This window comes from Mobula birostris, chromosome 18 (genome assembly GCF_030028105.1).
Source record: "Mobula birostris isolate sMobBir1 chromosome 18, sMobBir1.hap1, whole genome shotgun sequence".
NCBI lineage: Eukaryota > Metazoa > Chordata > Chondrichthyes > Myliobatiformes > Myliobatidae > Mobula > Mobula birostris.
In genome coordinates, this window is record NC_092387.1 from 41,645,975 (window position 1) to 41,666,343 (window position 20,369).

General features: G+C 40.8%; 1 protein-coding gene across 2 annotated transcripts in view; it reads left to right on the forward strand.

Moving 5' to 3' along the window:
- Window positions 1-20,369, forward strand: part of LOC140212077 (wings apart-like protein homolog) — a 187,237-nt gene that overhangs the window by 93,208 nt on the left and 73,660 nt on the right. For both annotated transcript variants that reach the window (XM_072282570.1, XM_072282569.1), the window contains 2 exons: window positions 13,654-13,794; window positions 18,322-18,474. In XM_072282570.1, the coding sequence (XP_072138671.1) occupies window positions 13,654-13,794; window positions 18,322-18,474 (294 nt within the window). The remainder of the gene's footprint in view (window positions 1-13,653; window positions 13,795-18,321; window positions 18,475-20,369) is intronic.

The following is a 20,369-nucleotide window of genomic DNA, read 5'->3' on the forward strand; positions in this document are numbered from 1 at the left end:
CTTCTGGATTGCCAATCCTGAATACCACCGTTCTAGCCCTCGGCAGATTGCGTGTGTTTTGGTTCATCTGGGGCTTCTCGATTTGTTTTGAGGCTGCCTGTAAGGAGACAAATCTCAAGGTTGTATGTAGTATACATACTTTAATAATAAATGTACTTTGAATAACTTTGACAGTTGGCTTTTTTGATGCATGTGGTTTAGCAAAAACTCCCATTTCCAACCAAAATATTTATTATAATGGGATATCTGTGGGCTGTGCATGCATCTTTTTGTTAATAACACTTAGAGGCATTTTTGTATGCAAATAGTTTCTATAGTCTTCAAAGTTTAAAAAATTGGCAGGAGTTGCAAACATTTCTATTCTTGCTCAGTTGTTCTGGATATATCTGTGATTGACTGAAGCATTTCTGCAGAAATCCAGGTAAATGCAGGGGTTGTGACTTCTAGAGCATAAGGGACTTAAATATATACCAGTTAAGAAACCATTTGGTTCTTAATCAAATAAAACCATTGCTGGCCATCTATTTTCCTCCCAAAGCCCTGCATCTTGCTCCGCTCAGATGATTTAAGATCCAAACCTGATATGAACTTTGCAAGTGGTGAAAAATTCAGTTGCAAAATTTCCATTTGAAAGTTTGTTCATTTTGCAAGCTCCAGTCTACTATCACAATGCTCATTGTTGAAACAAGAATTCATCTTTGTATATTAGTAAGTGCATTAAGTATTTTGAGCTGTTTGCAGAAGTTATTTTTCAGTGTAATATGGAAGTTAATTGGTTAATTTCCATACCATTCTTGCCTTTTGAGTTTAAGATAGAAGTTGGAATAGAATTTTAATAATGTTTCAAAGCAAAGAAATGTTAGTTCTATAATAAAGATGTAATTGCAAAGCTTGCAAGATTTTTGAGCTGTAGACATGGCTGTCATATTTTAATGTCAGGCTAATTATGTCCCATTTCCATGTTGAAAGGAAAACTTTACATTGAAATGATCTATATGTATATTGAAATGATCTATATCACATGCCCTTACACTTCCTCCCTCACCACTATTCAGGGCCCCAGACAGTCCTTCCAGGTGAGGCGGCACTTCACCTGTGAGTCGGCTGGTGTGATATACTGCGTCTGGTGCTCCCGGTGCTGCCTTCTATATATTGGTGAGACCCGGCGCAGACTGGGAGATCGTTTCGCTGAACACCTACACTCTGTCCGCCAGAGAAAGCAGGATCTCCCAGTGGCCACACATTTTAATTCCACGTCCCATTCCCATTCTGATATGTCTATCCACGGCCTCCTCTACTGTAAAGATGAAGCCACACTCAGGTTGGAGGAACAACACCTTATATTCCGTCTGTGGCCTCCAACCTGATGGCATGAACATTGACTTCTCTAACTTCTGTTAATGCCCCACCTCCCCCTCGTACCCCATCCGTTATTTATTGTTTTTTCCTTTTGTCTCTTTTTTTTCTCTCTCTGTCCCTCTCACAGTAACTCCTTGCCTGCTCTCCATCTTCCTCTGGGCTCCCCTCCCCCTTTCTTTCTCCCTAGGCCTCCTGTCCCATGATCCTCTCGCTTCTCCAGCCTTGTATCCATTTTGCCAATCAACTTTCCAGCTGTCTTGTCCCCCTCCTGTATTCTATCATTTCGGATCTTCCCCTTCCCCCTCCCACTTTCCAATCTCATAATTACTATCTCTTTTTTCATTTAGTCCTGACGAAGGGTCTCAGCCGGAAACGTCGACAGTACTTCTTCCTGTAGCTGCTGCCTGGCCTGTTGCGTTCCACCAGCATTTTGTGTGTGTTGCTTGAATTTCCAGCATCGGCAGATTTCCTCGTGTTTATGTGTAAATAATGACTGTTCCAGTGATACATGCATGTATAAAGTTAATGGTTCACATCACCACAATGGATACAATTAAGTCTATATGGTTTGCTCTAAGAGAAACCTGTCAGAAAATGTCTACCAGTTTGTAATAAGGTTTGGTTGGAGTAAGTATCTTCATCCCGCTAGCTGGCCCTGACAATGTGACAAATGGCCATGTCAGTGCTGAGCTTTAAGCCTATGACAAGGCAAACTGGCTTCATTTTCCTGTCAATTACCAGAACATCTCCCCTCCCCTGGCACTTCTGACTTTGTCACAGCTAATGGTTTTGCACTTGCATCTTGTAATGGGAAAACTTGGTCAGTTTGTGAAAAACACAAGTAAGGTGGCTGTACGGAGGTCCATTTCCTGAGGCACAGTGTCCACCCTGCAGTAGTTTGCCATGGAATAATAATCAGTCAGATTTTACTTGGTTACAAAACAAGAGACAGGTCATTAAAAGAGTTGTGTAGATTTTTTTTCTTTACAGAGGAATGGTGACCCTCTGCAATTCTCTGTTGTGCAGACTTAGCTCATTAGAGGTATTTCAGGTAGAGCCAAGGAATTGAGAGCTATAGGGAGCTGGCATGGAAAATGAGTTGGAGCCAGTTCAAAAAGGAATCAGTCATAGCAGAAGAGCAAGGTGAGCCACATCAACAACTGTCACTCGGTTACTCTGATATTTGCTGTGATGAACTGTTTTGAGAGTTTGGTAACGGCCAGAATTAACTCCAGCCTGAACAAGGAACTAGACTTGTTGCCACAACAGGTCTATAGTGGATATAATCTCACTGGCTCTCCACTTGGCATTGGAACACAAAGACAATGGCAAAACATGTTAGGCTACTGTTAATTGATTACAACCATCATCCAGTCATTAAAAATCATCAACTTCAAAACCTGGGCCTTTGTACCTCCCTCTGCCACTGGATCCCTGAGTTAGCTGGAAACTGCAGATCAGAAATAACATTACCAATCATCACAGGTACACCTCAGTTATGTGTGCTTAGCCCACTTCTCTGCCCCTTCTGCTCCCATAATGGTGGCAAGGCACAGCTCAAAAGCTATCTATAAATTTGCTGACGACCCTGTTGCTGGCAGAATCTAAGCTGGCAATGAGGAGTGAGATAGATTGGCTGGTTGAATGGCATCACAACATCAACCTTGAACTCAATGTCAGCAAGACCAAGGAATTGACTGTGGACTTCAGAAAGGGGACGTTGGGAGAACATACCCCAGTCTTCATGCAGAGGTCAGCAGTGGAAAGTGTGAGCAGCTTTTAAGTTCTTGGACATCAACTTTACAGAAAATCTATCCTGGCTGCAATACATTGATGTGATCACAGAGGCACACTGGGGGCTCTACTTGGAGATTTGGTTTGTCACCAAAGACTCGTGAAAATTTCTACAGGTGTACGGTGAAGAGCATTCTGACTGGTTGCATCACATCCTGGTATGGAGCCTCCAGTACACAGGATCATAAGAGGCCATTAAGCCACTGGTCTGTGGACCCCTGCTATAGAGGGATGCAGACTCAGGCATTCTCATCACAGGGTCAATCTTTCCTGCCATTGAGGGCATTTTCAAGATGCACTGCTTCAAAAAAACGGCATTCATCAATAATGGTTCTCACCATCTGGGACATGTCCTCTCTGAGTAACTACCGTTGAAGTGGTGGTGTGGGAGCCTGAAGGCTGACAATGTTTAAGAGCAGCTTCTTCCCCTCTACCTTTTAGATTATGTGCCTTTTGAATGACTTAATTTTTTAAACTTGTAACTTTTATGTCTTGCATTTTATTCTTACTGCAAACCAACAAATTTCATGACATATATTAGTGATATATTATCAGATTCTGATTACTGGTCATCAGAAGCTAAGCATGTCAAGTTCAGCTTTAAATTCAGCTGCTGATCAACGTGTTTCACACATTTAAACTTTCTGAAATGCATTGCTCACTCCAGTAGCTGGTAACTGCACAAGATTACAAATACTGCAGTGAAATAAATGGCTGGTGAAATTATTTTTAGCCTTGTTGATATAGGAGGTGTGGTCGGGATACAGGAAGAACTGTCTGTTTACTTCATCTAATTTGTGAGATCTTAAATATCCACCTAAACTAACCTTTCTAAAATAAAGCATCCATCTTTGGTATGCCATCTGCAATATAGAGTCTGTAATTTGGTACCGTCAAAATGAACTGTTTAAAATCTTGGAGTAGAATATGACCCTACAATTTTCTGAACTTGGAACAGAGTCAAGTCACCTAGTGTCAGATGTGATAAGGGGCTGGACAACTACATGTCTGTCTTTACCTCTGATGTACATAGCAAGAACAATTGCTCTGAACACCACATCCTGCCGAAATGCTATTTTCCCTGCAGTTCCTGTTTAGGAATTGTCACCATTCCTGAAGGCATGCGTTTGTGGTATAAAGTCATTGAATGTTTCCTGAAGGATTCCCCCAGTTAAACAGTGGCCACTTTATAAGGTACAATTGTACGCTTGTTCGTTAATGCAACTATCTAATTAGCCAATCGTGGTAGCAACTCAATGCATAAAAGCATGCAGACATGTGGTTGTTCTGACTGAGCATCAGAAAGGGGAAGAAATATGCTCTAAGTGACTTTGACAGTGGAATGACTGGTGCCAGATGGGGTAGTTTGAGTATCTCAAAATTGCTGGTCACCTGGGATTTTCACATAATTTCTAGAGCAGGGGTTCCCAAGCTGGGGTCCACGGACCCCTTGCTTAATGATATTGGTCCATGGCATAAAAAAGATTGGGAACCCCTGTTCTCGAGTTTACAGAAAATGTTGCGGAAAAACATCCAGTGAGCGGCAATTCTGTGGGGAAAAGCACCTTGTTAATGAGATGGGTCAGAGGACAATAGCCAAACTGGTTCGAGCTTAGAGGAAGACTGCAGTAGCTTGAATAACCACACATTACAACAGTGGTGTGCGGATGAGCATCTCTGAATGCACAACATGTTGAGTGAATGGGCTGCAGCAGCAGAACACCACACCAGATTCCACTTCTGTGCCTAATAAAGTGGGCATGAGTGTATATCATCAGTCATCATCCAAGATACCTTTCATTATGAGGTCACCAAGTAAAACATACTTTGCCGAATCCTCGTGTGCCATATCCCCTGCGCCTCTGTAAATTTAAGGTTGAACCAATCTGCAAAGTAATGCTTTCAGTTAAATCTGTAGTGCACTTGTGAGCCGTTTGTATCTTCATTTATTTCCTTATGGCAAAGGAGGTCATTTTCACCCTATTTGTTTATGCTGACTCTCAGCGATGACATTCTCCTGCTAATTTCCCTATAACTTGTTCTCTCCATGTTCTAATCAGCACCGATTAACATTCAGGAACAATTTACAGTGCTGCATTAACCTGTCAACCAGTGGGATGCTGGAGAAAGCAAAACTCGAGGGAAACTCAACTCGCTGTCAGAGGGAGAATATACAAGCTACATACAGACAACATTGAATCTCAGGACTAAATCTGAATCGCTTGAGCTGTGAAGAGCAGCTCCACAAACTGCACCAGCCTTGAGCAACACCTCACTCACTCACTCTTGGAGGAGCTCTGCAAGTCAGGCAGCATCTGTAGAGAGTGGAATTAAAAGTCAAAGTTTTGGGCCAAGACCCTTCATCAGAGCAATGTGTTAAATAAGTTGAAATAAGCTAGTAATGGAACTATGGTTTTCAAAGAGGAGAGTGCAGATAGGAAAGGAAATTGGTTAGAAATTTGAATTAGTTTTGCCTCTTGATGGAGCATCCCAAAACATTTTACAGTCAGGGAGGTCCTTTTGAAGTTTTGTCACACTGTAATATAGGAAATGTGACAGCAAGTTTGCACACTACAAATGTGATAATGCACAGATTATTTCTGGGATAATTTGAGGGATCCAAGTTGACCAGGGCAGTGGGGTATGTTTCTGTCAGGCACTTTTGAAATAATGTCAGGGTGGTTTTGTGCCACTGAGGGTGGTGACAAGAATAACCAGAGAAAGGTGGATGCTTGGACACAATGAAGGCGGCCAGCTTCGTTAAAAGGTACATTTTTTGAGATCCAGGAACGGTAAGGGTAGAGTGTGTAATAATTGAGAGAGCAGTGTAAATATAGTGTCTACAGCTTTAATATGGAAATAAAAGAAAGGAGATACACGAGCTCATCACAAGTTATTTATTAATACTGAATTGGAGCATTTTATCCAGCTCTTTCAGGATGGCAAATGAGGTAGTATGGTACCAACTGTGGCAGAATTGAATGATGGAAACATTGGATCATTCTTCTTGGAGTCTAGATATTTTCAAGAGAGGTGTTCAAAACAAATAATGCTTTGATAAACTCTTTCCATTAGTGGGATGATCTGTAACTACAGGCAGTGGTTTATAATGATCGGTTTTATATATTTTTTTTTAAAATGGGAAGTAACCTTTTTTTATGCACAAGTTGTGCTCAAGAATGCCTGGGTTGAAAAAGCAGAAAAATGAAAGTTTAAAAAATATATACTTTTTGAAAGAGATTTGAATAAATGTTAGTACAATGCTATTGCACCTCAGGGCATCGGAGTTCAGAGTTCAATTCCGATGTCTTCTGTAAGGAGTCTGTATGTCCTCCCCATGGAATGTATGGGTTTTCTCCCAAAGTCCAAAGGCGTACTGGTTAGTAGGTTAATTGTCATTGTAAATTGTTCTGTGTTTAGGCGAGGGTTAAATCATTTGTTGCTGGGTAATGCAACTTGAAAGGATTGGAAGAACCTTTTCTGTGCTGTATCTCAATAAAAATATATAAATAAGTCAAATAAAAACTTCTGTGGCTTTTGGTGAGAGTTCTGTGGAAAATGTATACCACTGCCTTTTGTGCATGAGATATGACATGAATTTAAACTTAATAATTTCTGTTAATCTAAATAGGAGAAGCTGCAGCCTTGGCTGTTGAATTCAAGTTTTGCACTTCTGGTGGTTCATCAAATTTCAATTAAATCGTTCAATTTATTTTGTTGCTGTATTAACATAGAGGTCTGTGTTATCAGATATCAATATGATTTCTTCGTTAGCAGATTTTGCTGAATCTCATCGGTGTGACGAGATTATAACTTGCATATTAGTGGACAAAGACAAATGGTGAGGCAATACCTAAAATATACTAAAATTGTGAAAAAGTACAATGATCCTGAGAATTAATAACTATGCTAAAGAAGTCTGCCAAGAATGCAAAGTCTGTTTCCTCCATGAGTGAAGCAATAGAGCATCAAAGCATGCGGTTCTAAAAGCAGTGTGGCCTCGGCTGAATTGTTATTAAATTCTCAATATTGCACCTTTGGAAGTTCATCAAATTTTTGGAGAAGTAATTGAGAATACTTATCAGGATGACAGTAGACTTCATTTACCTGGGAGATCTAGATATTGGCAGTATTTTCCTTGGACCAGAGAAATTAAAGAGATTCAGTAAAGGTGTTTCAATGGTTTTGAGAGGGTGCTTGAAAAGTTGTTTCTGAAGTATGATTTGTAATAGAAGGAACAGATTAATTGTGATTGGTAAAAGAGAATTTTCTCACACCATGCTGCGAGCTCATTAAACAGGCAATAAAAACAGATTTGACTTATCACTGATGGGAAGCAACCAAAGTGAACATTAAGAGGTTCTTCCTCCTCATGTTCAGAAAACAAAACAATCAGAGGATTTGTGCTTACTCTAGACCAACCATGCATAAACCTTATCTGTAGTCAGGAGTGGGATTAGATAGGAGAGAAGAACTCTCCTATCTAATGAGGAATGATAGAGATGAGGAATTTGTCAAACTGCACTCTTTGCCTCCGTATCCTCCAATGTTATTATCAGATCCAGAGTCTGCTTTGTGGAGCAGGATGAGATGTGCTCATGTTGCATCTTACAGAAGGTTCACAGTGGAAGCTCTATGATCCAATGGCTCAGTAACAAGCTCACAGACCACCTGCAGATCCTTTTACATCAGCTTTATTGCAGTAAGACCACAGACGACACGGCCTCCCAACATTTTCTCTCCTCTTTCATTGTGGTGGTATATGGCGGTAAGTGGGAGAGTCAGGATTAGCCCTGGAGGAACTGACTGGCCATCTGTTTCCTTAATACAAATAAAATAGCCAGAAGCAACAGTATCAGCAGAGCTGTATACAGCTCTGAGATTGAATGGGCCTAGAGATGGTAGAAGTGTACTTCTGGCTGGCACCACGTGTCAGACTGCATGACAAAGGGCATTGTTACTTTTATCAACAAGCAGAAGGGGAGGAGGAGGATATCAGGAATTGGAGGCTTTTAAATATAGAATATAAGATCCTGTCCAGGCAGGTCTAGCTTGCTCTGGGACAGGCAATCCACCCCAACTGAACCTGTGCTGTACATGGCAGGAAGATTTTTGACAACCTTGCATTGCTCTGGGATGCCTTCCTGTAGAACAGAAGGATGGATGCCTACTTGGAGAAGTCCTTCGATGGGATATTACAGACATATACTCAGTGAACTCTTCATTAAATACATCTGCTTGTTAATGCAAATATATAATCAGCCAATAATGTGGCAGCAACTCAATGCATAAAAGCATAGTCATAAGGTTCAGTTGTTCAGACCAAACATCAGAATGGGGAAGACGTGATGTGAGTGACTTTGGTGCCAGGTGAGATGGTTTGAGCATATCAAAACCTGTTGATCCCCTGGGATTTTCAGACAGGTTTACAGAAAATGGTGCAAGAAACAAAAAAAAATCCAGTGAGTGGCAGTTCTGTGAAACTGCCTTGTTAATGAGAGAGGTCAGAGGAGAAGGCCAGACTGGTTCAATCTGACAGGAAGCCAATGGGGTCTCAAATACGATGCTTTACAACAGTGGTGTGCAGAAGAGCATCTCTGAATGCACAACATGTCAAACCTTGAAAGGGGTGAGCTACAGCAGCGAAGTCCCACAAACACAGTAATTGGCCACAGGTATAAGAGAAACCTGAGTGTACATGATGGAAAGGGGTTTGAGGAGGGAATCAGAAATTAGATCCAACTACTCTACACAGATATCTGTAGTGCAGTTTGAATTAGAGTCTTCCCATCAAGTCTGAAGTGAAGGCAGAGTTGTGGACTCTTACAAGGTTTGTTTGTGTGTTGCATTGAACCCTTTAACAAATCCATCAGGAAGGGCAAGACTATAAGAATAGTGATATTGCCAGGCAGTGGAGGCTCCCCATACATGGATGATGTTGTTATCTTTTATTTGTATCCATGGTTAGTTCACGGATTGATCTACATCTGTGACCAATTTGAGTTGGCATCAGGGTTTAGAGTCAACCTCAGGAAAAGCAAAACTGCTGTTTGGTAACTGGCCCAACCACTCCAATGTCTCCTTCTCTGTCAATCTGACTGCATGAAGGTGCCGGGGGATCTGGTTCAGAGGGGTGGAGATGTATGGCAAGAATTAGCTGGAGTGGATTGTGAAGGTCACATAAAAATGGGTTCTGTGGAAATGGTGCTCTTTGTCAATGACTGGAAAAAACATTGGTTATCAGGTACAGTATTCTCTCAGAGCTGCTGTACTTGGCACAGGTGTGGCCTGTTCCTCCCACCTCTACCTCGGTAATCATTCAGGATGTCATCCAGTTTATCTGTGGGCCCAATAATGAAGTATGTCTGATGGGTGACACTGCATAAATACCCAAAGAATGGAGTCAAAAAATTGTACCCAGTGTTACTGTCGTCCTTATGGCCACCTTCATGTGGCTGCATCAGGCAGTGTGTGGACACAAAGTATGATCACCAGATGCTGCTACATGTCACTGGTGTTGCTGAAGACAGGCCTGTTCCTTTTACAGTGCAATGGCCCAGTCTACTGATATTGTCACACCACCCGTCCTTTGCGGAGTGTACTTCCAAGTAAACACCTTTGATCACAAATCCATCAGGCAACAGTCAGCACGGAACGTACTGCAGGACAGGGTTACTTTGGATTCTCTGGGTTTATTCCCTGAGTAAGCAATCCAAACCATTTGGCAGAACACCTCATCGCCAGAGCTGATCAACAAACAACAAGACTTTGCTTGGCTGGTGGTGAGAGGGACTTTCCCAATCAGAGCCTTCCTCTACAGATGATTGATCCAACCCAACTGCACTGCCCTTGAAATGGTTGTATTGGAAGAGATGATTTCCCACCTCTTTGCAGACTGTGGATTTACCAAGAGGCTTTGGAAGTCAATGCCAGGATCTGTATCCTAGTTTATCAGAGCGCTCTCTGATCTGCGGGCTATTCCGAAAGAGACACTCAAAGATTGATATAATGTGCAGCTCGTAGGTCATCAACTCAGTAAAAAACACCCTTTGGACTGCCCAAAACTTGTTAATCTTCCAGTGCAGTGAGATGTCTGTGAGAGAATGCTGCAGACTGGCACAGTTTTGACTGAGGGGTCTACTGAATCTTGGTGCAGACAATGCTAAGGCCACAGTCTTCCTGCTAATGTAATTGGAGGGGCAAATTGAGGTGGGGAAGTGCTCGAATAGTGTAAGGCCTGTCACCCAGGAGTCCACATGAGTGCCATATTGCTAGGTTTGTGTTTTTTTGAAACAATTGCACTACTGAATTATCGACTTAAAATGTATGTTTTTTCCCCCCGAACAGTTTTCCCTTCTATGTTCTGAAATAAATAAAATCTAGTTTTGAAATTTTAAAAAAATGACATTCTAAGGGAAATTAAACCTGATTTCAAATTAGCAAACTCAAGAAATAGGATGATGAATTGAATGATTGCAACTTGTATTCTATAATAAAATATAATTTTCAGTTGAATTCTACCTATTAGTTTTATTTTAAGTTGAAAGGAATTAATGTTTTCTCTTTTACCCCATAGATGATACTATTCAGCCTTTCAAGCCTACTCCAAAAATTTATTAGATCATGACTCATCTCTATCTTAACTTAATTAATCTGCCTTGATGCTGTAATCCTTAAATCCCATACCCAACAAAAATCTACCATTTGCAATTTTGAAATTTTTCATTAAATCAACCTCTAATCTTCCGCATTTAGGAATACAAACCTTGTGTTGTGTTGATATCTAGTCGTCACAGTTTTAACCTTTTTAGCCCCATAATTTTGTTGTATCTGAGTCTGACAAATCGCCTACATCTATGAAGGCCAGTGTTTACTTTGGAGAGCCAGAACTTTATCCAGCTAACACATTCCAGTCCTTCTGAGATGGCGCAACACTTCGTTTGGGTTTAAAATGATTTTTAATCCTTCTAAAGGCCTTAATTTTATGTACACTGTGCACCTAAATCAATCTATCGCATTCAAATTTTCTGCATTCTGCATCATATTTTGCCATAGGATTGATTTTAATAGGTTAGCACATATTCTCAACACATCTTCACCTGTCAGTTTAATCATGAGCAATCTATCCTTAATCCCTTTTGCAATTACTTTAAGCACGTCAGTGAAACAATGTGTTATGTGATAAAGCTGTAGCCTAGCACTTTAATTGGGTTCTGCCTGACCATAGCTTTGTAGGGCAACTGTTCCAGCTCAACACACACAAAATGCTGGAGGAACTCAGGAGGTCAGGCAGGATCCATGGAAATAAATAAACAGTTGATGTTTCAGGCCGAGACCCTGTCTCAGGACCGGAAAGGAAAGGGGAAGACGACATAACAAAAAAATGGGGGAAAGGGAAGGAGAAGGAGACTAGCTAGAAGGTGATAGGTGAAGGCAGGTGTTTTAGTTGTTGGATCCTGTATTTGTGTGGACATTTTCTCCAGGTTTTTGTCATTCCTACCACGAGTTCAGCTGCATTTGAATTATCAGCTTTTATAATTTGCTTGAACTATCTGTAAGAGTGGTGGAGCTTCTTGCACATTTGCTGGTGGAGAGTTCATTTGGTGTTAGAATGGAATTTTGGAAGAATAGTATTGATATAAACACCAGATTGCTGTGGAACTTTCTTGAAGTAAAACTCCAGTTTTTAAGATCTGTAGCATCCCTCTGGACCTGCATAATGCAGAAAGCCTGAATTTCATTGTACAAATCCAAAAAAGGATTAAATTCAAAGCAGATTTTCAAAATGCAAATAGTGCTTGGCACAAGCTCTGCAGGTGGATTAGAACGAAATCAAGGAAGTTGGGAATTGGGAGTGAGGGTTCAGACAGCTGTGAAGCACTGCTGTACAGGTTTAATGTAGACCATTTCTGAATGAATGGTGGATAGGAACAGTGGATATGAATGGTGGATATAGCTTCATCTTTTCCCTCCTCACTTGTTTTTTAAATCACATGCCCCTGTTATGTACCCAAGAGTCCTGCAAGCATTGCTTTCTGTCTGGCTTGTGCGCTGACCTCAGGCTTGCTTTAGTATCTCAGGTGACTCTGGAGTTGAAGGCGACTTGAGCTCTGAGTTTCTCAGTAATCTTAATGTGCCATCTACTCTGGCATTTAATGCACTTGTTTCGGTGCAAATTGCATTTGGGAGCAAACTAACGTGGACTGCTCGCTTTCAAACACATTGTAACTGGGGATTAGGAGTAGTAGGCCATCTGGCCTTTCATTGTGATGATCTAGCTGAATTCCATTTTCCTGCACAATCTCTACTTGCTCAGATCATTATTTTCACATCCAGAAGTCAATTGATCTATCTCTTTTGAATGAAGTGTTATGTGCAGTTTTGTTTCCTGTGTTTAAAGAAGGCTGTACTTCTTTTGGAGGTAGTACACCAAAGGTTCACTCAGTTGATTCCTGGGAATAGAGAATAATGTTGAAGGGGGTTTTGAGTGGACTGGGCCTGTCCAGTGAAGTTAGAATGACAAGTGATTTTACTGGTAGAAGATTTTGTTGGGGTTTGACAAGCTGGATGCTGAGAGGATTTTTTATCTAGTGCGGGTAACTAGAACTAGAGTACATAATTTCACAATAAGGGGTCTCTTAGGGCGGTGACTCTTTAGAATTCTCTATCCCAGAGCTGTGCGATGGGGTCATTAAGTATTCAAGGTAGAGATTTAAAACCTTGCAAGAAGGGAGTATGAGGAGGGAGCAGGAAAATGGCATTGAGGCTAATTTTGGATCAGCCTTAATCTTATTGAGTGACAGAGTAGGCTTAGGGACCAATTATCTTTGATTTGCTATTCGTATTTGTGTTCACCAAGGCTCACTGTGATTGCAGTAAGATATCATTACTGTGTTCCTTTATAAATTCATGCATTTATTTTGTTTGAACCTCAGTTCAAAGCAGTAATTTGTATTACACTTTGGCTTTGAACTAAATTTGCGTACATTGTTGAAAAAGTAGTGAACTGGATGTCTTTATTTGTTTTAAAGGTAAACCTTTCTGACCTACAGTACCTTCTCACCAGCTCCTTTTTTGCCTCCTGAAAACCAGGCTTTTGCTTTTGGTTTTGAGGGTAGTTGGTATTTTCACACTAGTTCAGAATTGAAACAGTGATATTGTGTTCCCAGTCTACTGGGGAAATACTGTGTCACCTGCTTGCTTACTTATCCATATGTGTAGACTCTGCATTGAAGATAGAATAACTGCACGGTCAGGTGAATTTTGGCCCTATTGCCACTTTTCATTTGTGGTTCAGATCTTTCCAGTCTGTTTTCTTTTGTTAATTTACTTTGTTGTGGCTAATGCAAGTTGGAGAAGTTACTTTGAGGATTTAAATAGGATTAAAGTGACTGGGAATGAATGAGTAGGTGGATACTATAATGCATATTACCCTGATTTAATGTGCAATTAAAATTAGAAGCTGTATTTTCTAACAGTGTGTTTTTCTGTTTTCTGCAGTCTCCTACTAAAGCTGTGTATAATGCCAGACACTGGAATCAGCCCGAGGCAGAGGAGCTCCCTTCAACACTGTTACAATCTCACAATAGCACAGGGAGCGTCGCAAGTAAGCAGCCACTGGTACAGTCTCAGACAACACCGGTGAGTAGTCTTCATTGCCTGTGGCCATTATTGGCACGTGCAGAAATGTCAACCTGCCTGAATATCAAGTGACTTTCTTGATAAACACAGCTGCCCTCTACAGATGGTGCTGGAGAACTTTTAAAAGCTAAACTCTGGTGCTGGTCTCCATGTGTAAGAATTACACATCTTGTACTCGGTGCATTACTCCTGTATCAACAATTCATGTGTAACCACTGAAAAGCTGTCCAAATGTCTCTGACTCTTTACTGCAATTTTCTCCATTTTTATCTGTGCCGTAGCCTTCTGGTGCACTCTTTCTAAAGAGATAATCATGCTTTGGCTTGTCCTTTCCACTTATTTGGCAAAATCTGCTTTCTTCTGTGTCACCAAACTCCAACTAGTTTTTATATAGTTTCAGTGCAAAAGAAATATTGCTTAACCCAAACAATCCATGACACTTACCTTCTTCCCAGGCATCATTGATATATCCTTTGTCCATTTCTTCAGTTCACTTCTCCAATCTATTTTTGAACAGTGGTATAGTTTCTGCTTCACCTTCTAACCCAGGAAGAGAATTCTTCAACTCTAAAATAAAGTTATTTTCCTCTCTTACTCTGTCATTTTACCTTTGATCTGCTTTCAACTACCCAATATTGCATTCTATATTCACTCATTCCTTAAATCCTAACACTGAATTGCTGACAGTCTCATGGATGTTTTTTCCCAAATGGAATCGGGTTTGATGGTGCTTAGCTTTGAAATGTGCATCACATACATCTAACAGAGAGGAAATCACTGTCCCTTCCTGCATTAGCAACTTTTGACTATTTACCCTAAGATTATACCTCATTTTATTTTTATCCCTTCTGTCAACATTGAATTGCAATCCTTGCTAGTTTTCTAAAATAAAAGTAGAAAATGAGTAGAAAATACTCAGCAGGTCCAAGCAGTAATTTTGAAAAACAAAAGTTATGATCAGGAGGCGGAAAGTCATCAGTCTGAAATATCAGCCCTCTGCCTCTGTTAACAGATTATTTTCAGAGTGTCATATTTCTTCAGTTCATCAACATCTACAGGACTTGGCCTTCCCCATACTTATATTAACAGTTCTTACTCTTTCACTGCTGCCTGCTCACTCCAGGTCTTCAGCCCATACTTTTACAGCTTGTACTTTATAAAGGTAGACCTCTGTCAGTCCCAACTGCAGAGTACCTGATTAACATCCAGCCACTGACCTACTTGGAACTGAATTACGGTTAACTACCCACCTGACTTCCCATTGCTCAACTTAACACTGAATTTGAATTTCAGCTTGGCTATCTTTCTGGGCTATTTCAATCTCATTCCTAGGCAGATATTTATTTTGATACTTTTGAGGAAGTTAATTTTAGTTATACCTTGTTCGAGTTTGCAGATGAGGGTATACTGTCAAGGTAGGCATCTGTTTTTGTTTTGTGTGTGCCATATTCTGCCAGAGCCTCGGCGACCACTTTTCAAGTGGTTGTCTTGGAGGAAAGATTTGGTGAGTGGTCCCCACGTCCTTCTCTCAGTGCAGTTTTTTTTTACGAGGCCGAGTTGCAAGCTCGACACTCAACCCAGCACGGATGGAAAGCGTGCCTGGATTTGAACTTGGGATCCTTCACTCCGGACTCTGGCGCTGATGTCGCTGCACTCCCAGCTGGTCAAGACATCTATTACTTGTACTTAATTGGAAGGAAGTGGTAAACTACTGCTTTGAACTACAGCTGGGTGATGGGTACTCTTCAGTATTGTTGCAGAGTCCAGACAGTATGTTCCACATTATCCATCCATTGAATAATTGAATAATTTTTTGTTTTTAGCATCTAGTCATCAGTGGCAAAGCTGGTACTTATGGCCCATGAGACATAAGAGCAGAATTGGGCCATTTGGCCCATCGATCTGCGCCACAATTCAATCATGGCTGATTTATTTTCCCTCTTAACCCATTCTCTTGCCTTTTCCCCATAACCTTTGATGCCTTTACAAATTCAGAAGGTGATGATGAGCCTCCTACGGTTGAGTGGCTTTTTATACTATTTCAGAGGGCATTTAAGAGCCAACTAGTTTGGTGTATCTGGAGTTGGTCTGGATATGAGGATGGCAGACTCCCTCCTCCTGAAAGACGTTAGCAGGTCAAATGATTTTGATTAAATGGTTTGCGTCAATCCTTGGTTTTAAGGTTTGTCATTACTAAAGCTAATTGTTACAGGGCAGCGCAATAGCTCAGCAGTTAGCACATCACTTTACGGAACCAGCAGTCACCAGTGGAATTCAATTCCTACCACTTACTGTTCTCCCTGTGACTGTATGCGTTTCCTCGCAGTGCTCCCGTTTCCTTCCACAAAGATATACCGTTGGGGTTAGTGAGTTGTGGGCATGCTATGTTGGTGCTAGAAGTGTTATGCTTGCGGACAGCCCAGCGCAATCCTCACTGATTGCTTTGACGCAAAATGTTGCATTTCACTGCTTCGATGTATGTATGGCAAATAAATCTAATTATTGTTGTTCTGAATTCCATTTTTATGAGTTGAATTTACACAGCTAGTCTAGGCGTCTGGATTATGAATCCAGTCTGACTCATCAGATCTGTTTCCTTCCTCTTTATTTGAATGAGGGAGATGTGATCTCATCAACTAGTCCCACTGGACTCAACAGGTTAGACGCAGGGAGAATATTTCCTCTGACTGGGGAGTCTATAACTGGGGCTCAGTCTTGGAATGAGGGATAGACTGTTCAGAATTGGGTTGAAGAGAATATTCTTCTCTGGGAATGGCAAATTTATATGAACCTACTGTTCTCAGAAAGCTGTTATTGAGTTTGTTCAAATATCTGGATATTAAGGGAGGTACTTGGTGACAGTGTCAGGAAATGGCATTGAGTGTGACCTTGATGCATGGTAAAGCAAGCTGAAAGTGTCATACTCCCAGTGATTACATTTTCTTGAGCTCTCCAATATTGAAATCACTATCCTTGGTGCCTGTGTTTAATTTAATGCTAGTCCGGCTGCATCATTCTTCCACATCTCCATTCAGTATTCCTCACCAAGGAGCAGTTCCACTTTCTATTTGCATGGTTTCAGGAGAGCACCCGAAGTAGCCAGTGGCAGTGGGATATTTGGCCCCTTATATCTGCTCACCATTTGCCAACAACATCCCTGATTTTTTACCTCAGCACCGGTTCCCTGAATTCAATCCATGTTTCTTGATTTCTTTATGTCTTCTTGAATTGCAAGTTGTATCACCAGCTTGCTGCTGCTCCTGTCTTGAATCATTATATGTTGCTTCATGAGCTCCTAGCTTTGGTATAATGACATTTCACAAAGGAAATAACTATTTAAAGAAATCGTGACACCAAATTAGCCAGTAAATTTTTAAAAATAGACCTCAAAGCATATTTTTACTGATCTCAAAACCCACTACAGTACATATCAGCAAACACCATTTTAGTGTAATAGTAGTTCCTGCTGTATGGAGTTTGCTACTAAATTGTGGTCTTATTACTGGCACATAGCCATTACTTCATTTGAAAGCATGTTTCTCAAGGCAGCAAGCATACTTATAAATTTGTTTATAATGCACTGTTCCAGGGTATTAATTACTTTCAATTACTAATTAGGTGAAGTAGGATGATGGCCACATCCTGGGCTTTGATGCTCAACATCTCAATTAGGCGAACAGTAACCCAAAGAAGTGTGTCCAAATCCAAACATATGACATTTCTATTCATAATCAGGCTCCTTAATGCCTTACATGATTTCCCTGCATCCTGATTAAGTCTTGTGTATAGTGCAGGAGGAGGAGAGGAAAGGATACTGCATAGTAGATACTGCTCCAGCCTTGCAGCTCCAGTGACAGAACAGGGTTCAGTCTGGAGCTTGCAGAATGCAAATATACCAGTGCCTGAAGAAGGAGGCTGACAGGGATCCCAATGACCAAAAATAAAGTGCTCCCTTGTTGCAAGGTCATGCCAGCTGGCATGTCATCTGGGTACTAAAAATTATCCTCTAGCACAGGGGTTCCCAACCTGGGCTCCACCAACCACTCGGTAAATGGTAAGGCTCCAAAAAAAGGTTGGGAACCTTTGCGCTAGTGTATAGACGAGTGGTAGGGGAATTGGGAAGGGAGTGAAAAAAATTGATGGCTAAATGAGAGAGACTAGATTACAAGGGGAAAATGGGGGGCATATGATTACTCTGGGAATTAGCAGTGTTTGGATAGACAGTAGCTTATTCATTTCATAATGAAGTGTGAAATAACATGAAAATTCAAGTTGAAGTATGAGAATATGCCTATGAGAGGATTTATTGTGCTCTATATTTAATTTCATCTTCCTTTTTCTGGCAGTTGCTGTTGGTTTTCAGTTTCATCTTGTGTATGATTTGACACTTACCACTACTTACAACAGTTTGAGACCAGTTGCATAACTGTTGGGTAACATGCAATGGTAATTCAGGCTTTCTGATTGCAGCCATTTTGTCAGCAACTTTGTCCTTAAACTGATTATTTTTTTGTATTTTGCTCATAGGTCATAGCCACCACAAAGGAAACTGCTCAGAAAGATGAAGGTGTCTTCAAAGCCCCTCCTCCTCCTCCCCGTGTGATCAAAACTGTAACAATACCAACCCAACCATACCAAGACATTGTGACTGCACTGAAATGTAGGAAGGAGGATAAAGAGGTATTTGGTTAATTTAATTTTGCTGACAAAATCATACTTGGAGGTTGGCAGGGTTTTCTGGAAAGCTTGTAGTCATTGAATGTTTGCACAAACTTTTCTTTTAGCAATACTAAAATACCACAGATGTTGCCATGATTCATAAATTTTAATATCTTGATGCGGTTTTCATCACCATATTAACAGAATTATCCAAAACATGTTGGATTCAAAATCATCTTTCCCCTTCAACGATGCAGAAAGAGCTATGCAGTTCCCCCAGAAGTAAGAAAAGTTTTTGGCATAGTGTGTGGCACCTTGGTGGAGCGATTAATGCTACTTTTTCACAGCTCAAACAGCTCTGGTTTGATATGGACCTGTGGTGTTAACTGTGTCGAGTTTGTACATTTTATCCATGACTCTGTTAGTTTTAGTTGGAAGCTCTTGTTTTCCTCCCACATTCCAAAGATATGTCAATAGGTTAATTGGCTCCTGTAAAAAATACCACTTAAGGTAGGTCACTGATCAAAAAGAATCAAAGGGCATTTGTTGGACTTAAGTAAGCAAATACAGTGGCATGCAAAAGTTTGGGCACCCCTGGTCAAAATTTCTGTTACTGTGAATAGCTAAGCGAGTAAAGGAACTGATTTCCAAAAGGCGTAAAGTTAAAGATGACACATCTCTTTAATATTTTAAGCAAGAAAACTTTTTTATTTCCATCTTTTACAGTTTCAAAATAACAAAAAGGGAAAAGGGCCCGAAGCAAAAATTTGGGCACCCTGCATGGCAGTACTTAGTAACACCCCCTTTGGCAAGTATCGCAGCTTGTAAACACTTTCTGTAGCCAACTAAGAGTCTTTCAATTCTTGTTTGGGGGCTTTTCGCCCATTCTCCCTTGCAAAAGGCTTCTAGTTCTGTGAGATTATTGGGCTATCTTGCATGCACTGCTCTTTTAAGGTCTATCCACAGATTCTCGATGATGTTTAAGTCAGGGAACTGTGAGGGCCATGGCAAAACCTTCAGCTTGCGCCTCTTGAGGTAGTCCATTGTGGATTTTGAGGTGTGTTTAGGTTCATTATCCTGTTGTAGAAGCCATCCTCTTTTCATCTTCAGCTTTTTTACAGATGGTGTGATGTTTGCTTCCACAATTTGCTGGTATTTAATTGAATTCATTCTTCCCTCTACCAATAAATGTTCCCCGTGCCACTGGCTGCATCACAAGCCCAAAGCATGATCGATCCACCCCCATGCTTAACAGTTGGAGAGGGGTTCTTTTCATGAAATTCTGCACCCTTTTTTCTCCAAACATACCTTTGCTCATTGCGGCCAAAAAGTTCTATTCAAAAGGTTCAAAGGAACATCTAAACAAGCCTGATGCATTTTGGAAACAAGTCCTGTGGACTTGATGAAGTTAAAATAGAACTTTTTGGCCGCAATGAGCAAAGGTATGTTTGGAGAAAAAAGTTTGCCATGGCCCTCACAGTCCCCTGACCTAAACATCATCGAGAACCTATGGATAGACCTCAAAAGAGCAGTGCATGCAAGACGGTCCAAGATTCTCACAGCACTGGAAGCCTTTTGCAAGGAAGAATGGGTGAAAATCCCCCAAACAAGAATTGAAGGACTCTTAGCTGGCTACAAAAAGCATTTACAGGCTGTGGTACTTGCCGAAGGGGGTGTTACTAAGTACTGACCATGCACGGTCCCCAAACTTTTGCTTCGGGTCCTTTTCCTTTTTTGTTATTTTGAAACTGTAAAAGATGGAAATAAAAAAGTTTTCTTAAAATATTAAAGAAATGTGTCATCTTTAACTTTATGTCTTTTGGAAATTAGTTCATCTTTTACTCGCTTAGCTATTCACAGTAACAGAAATTTTGACCGAGGTGCCCAAACTTTTGCATGCCGCTGTAAGTTGAAGG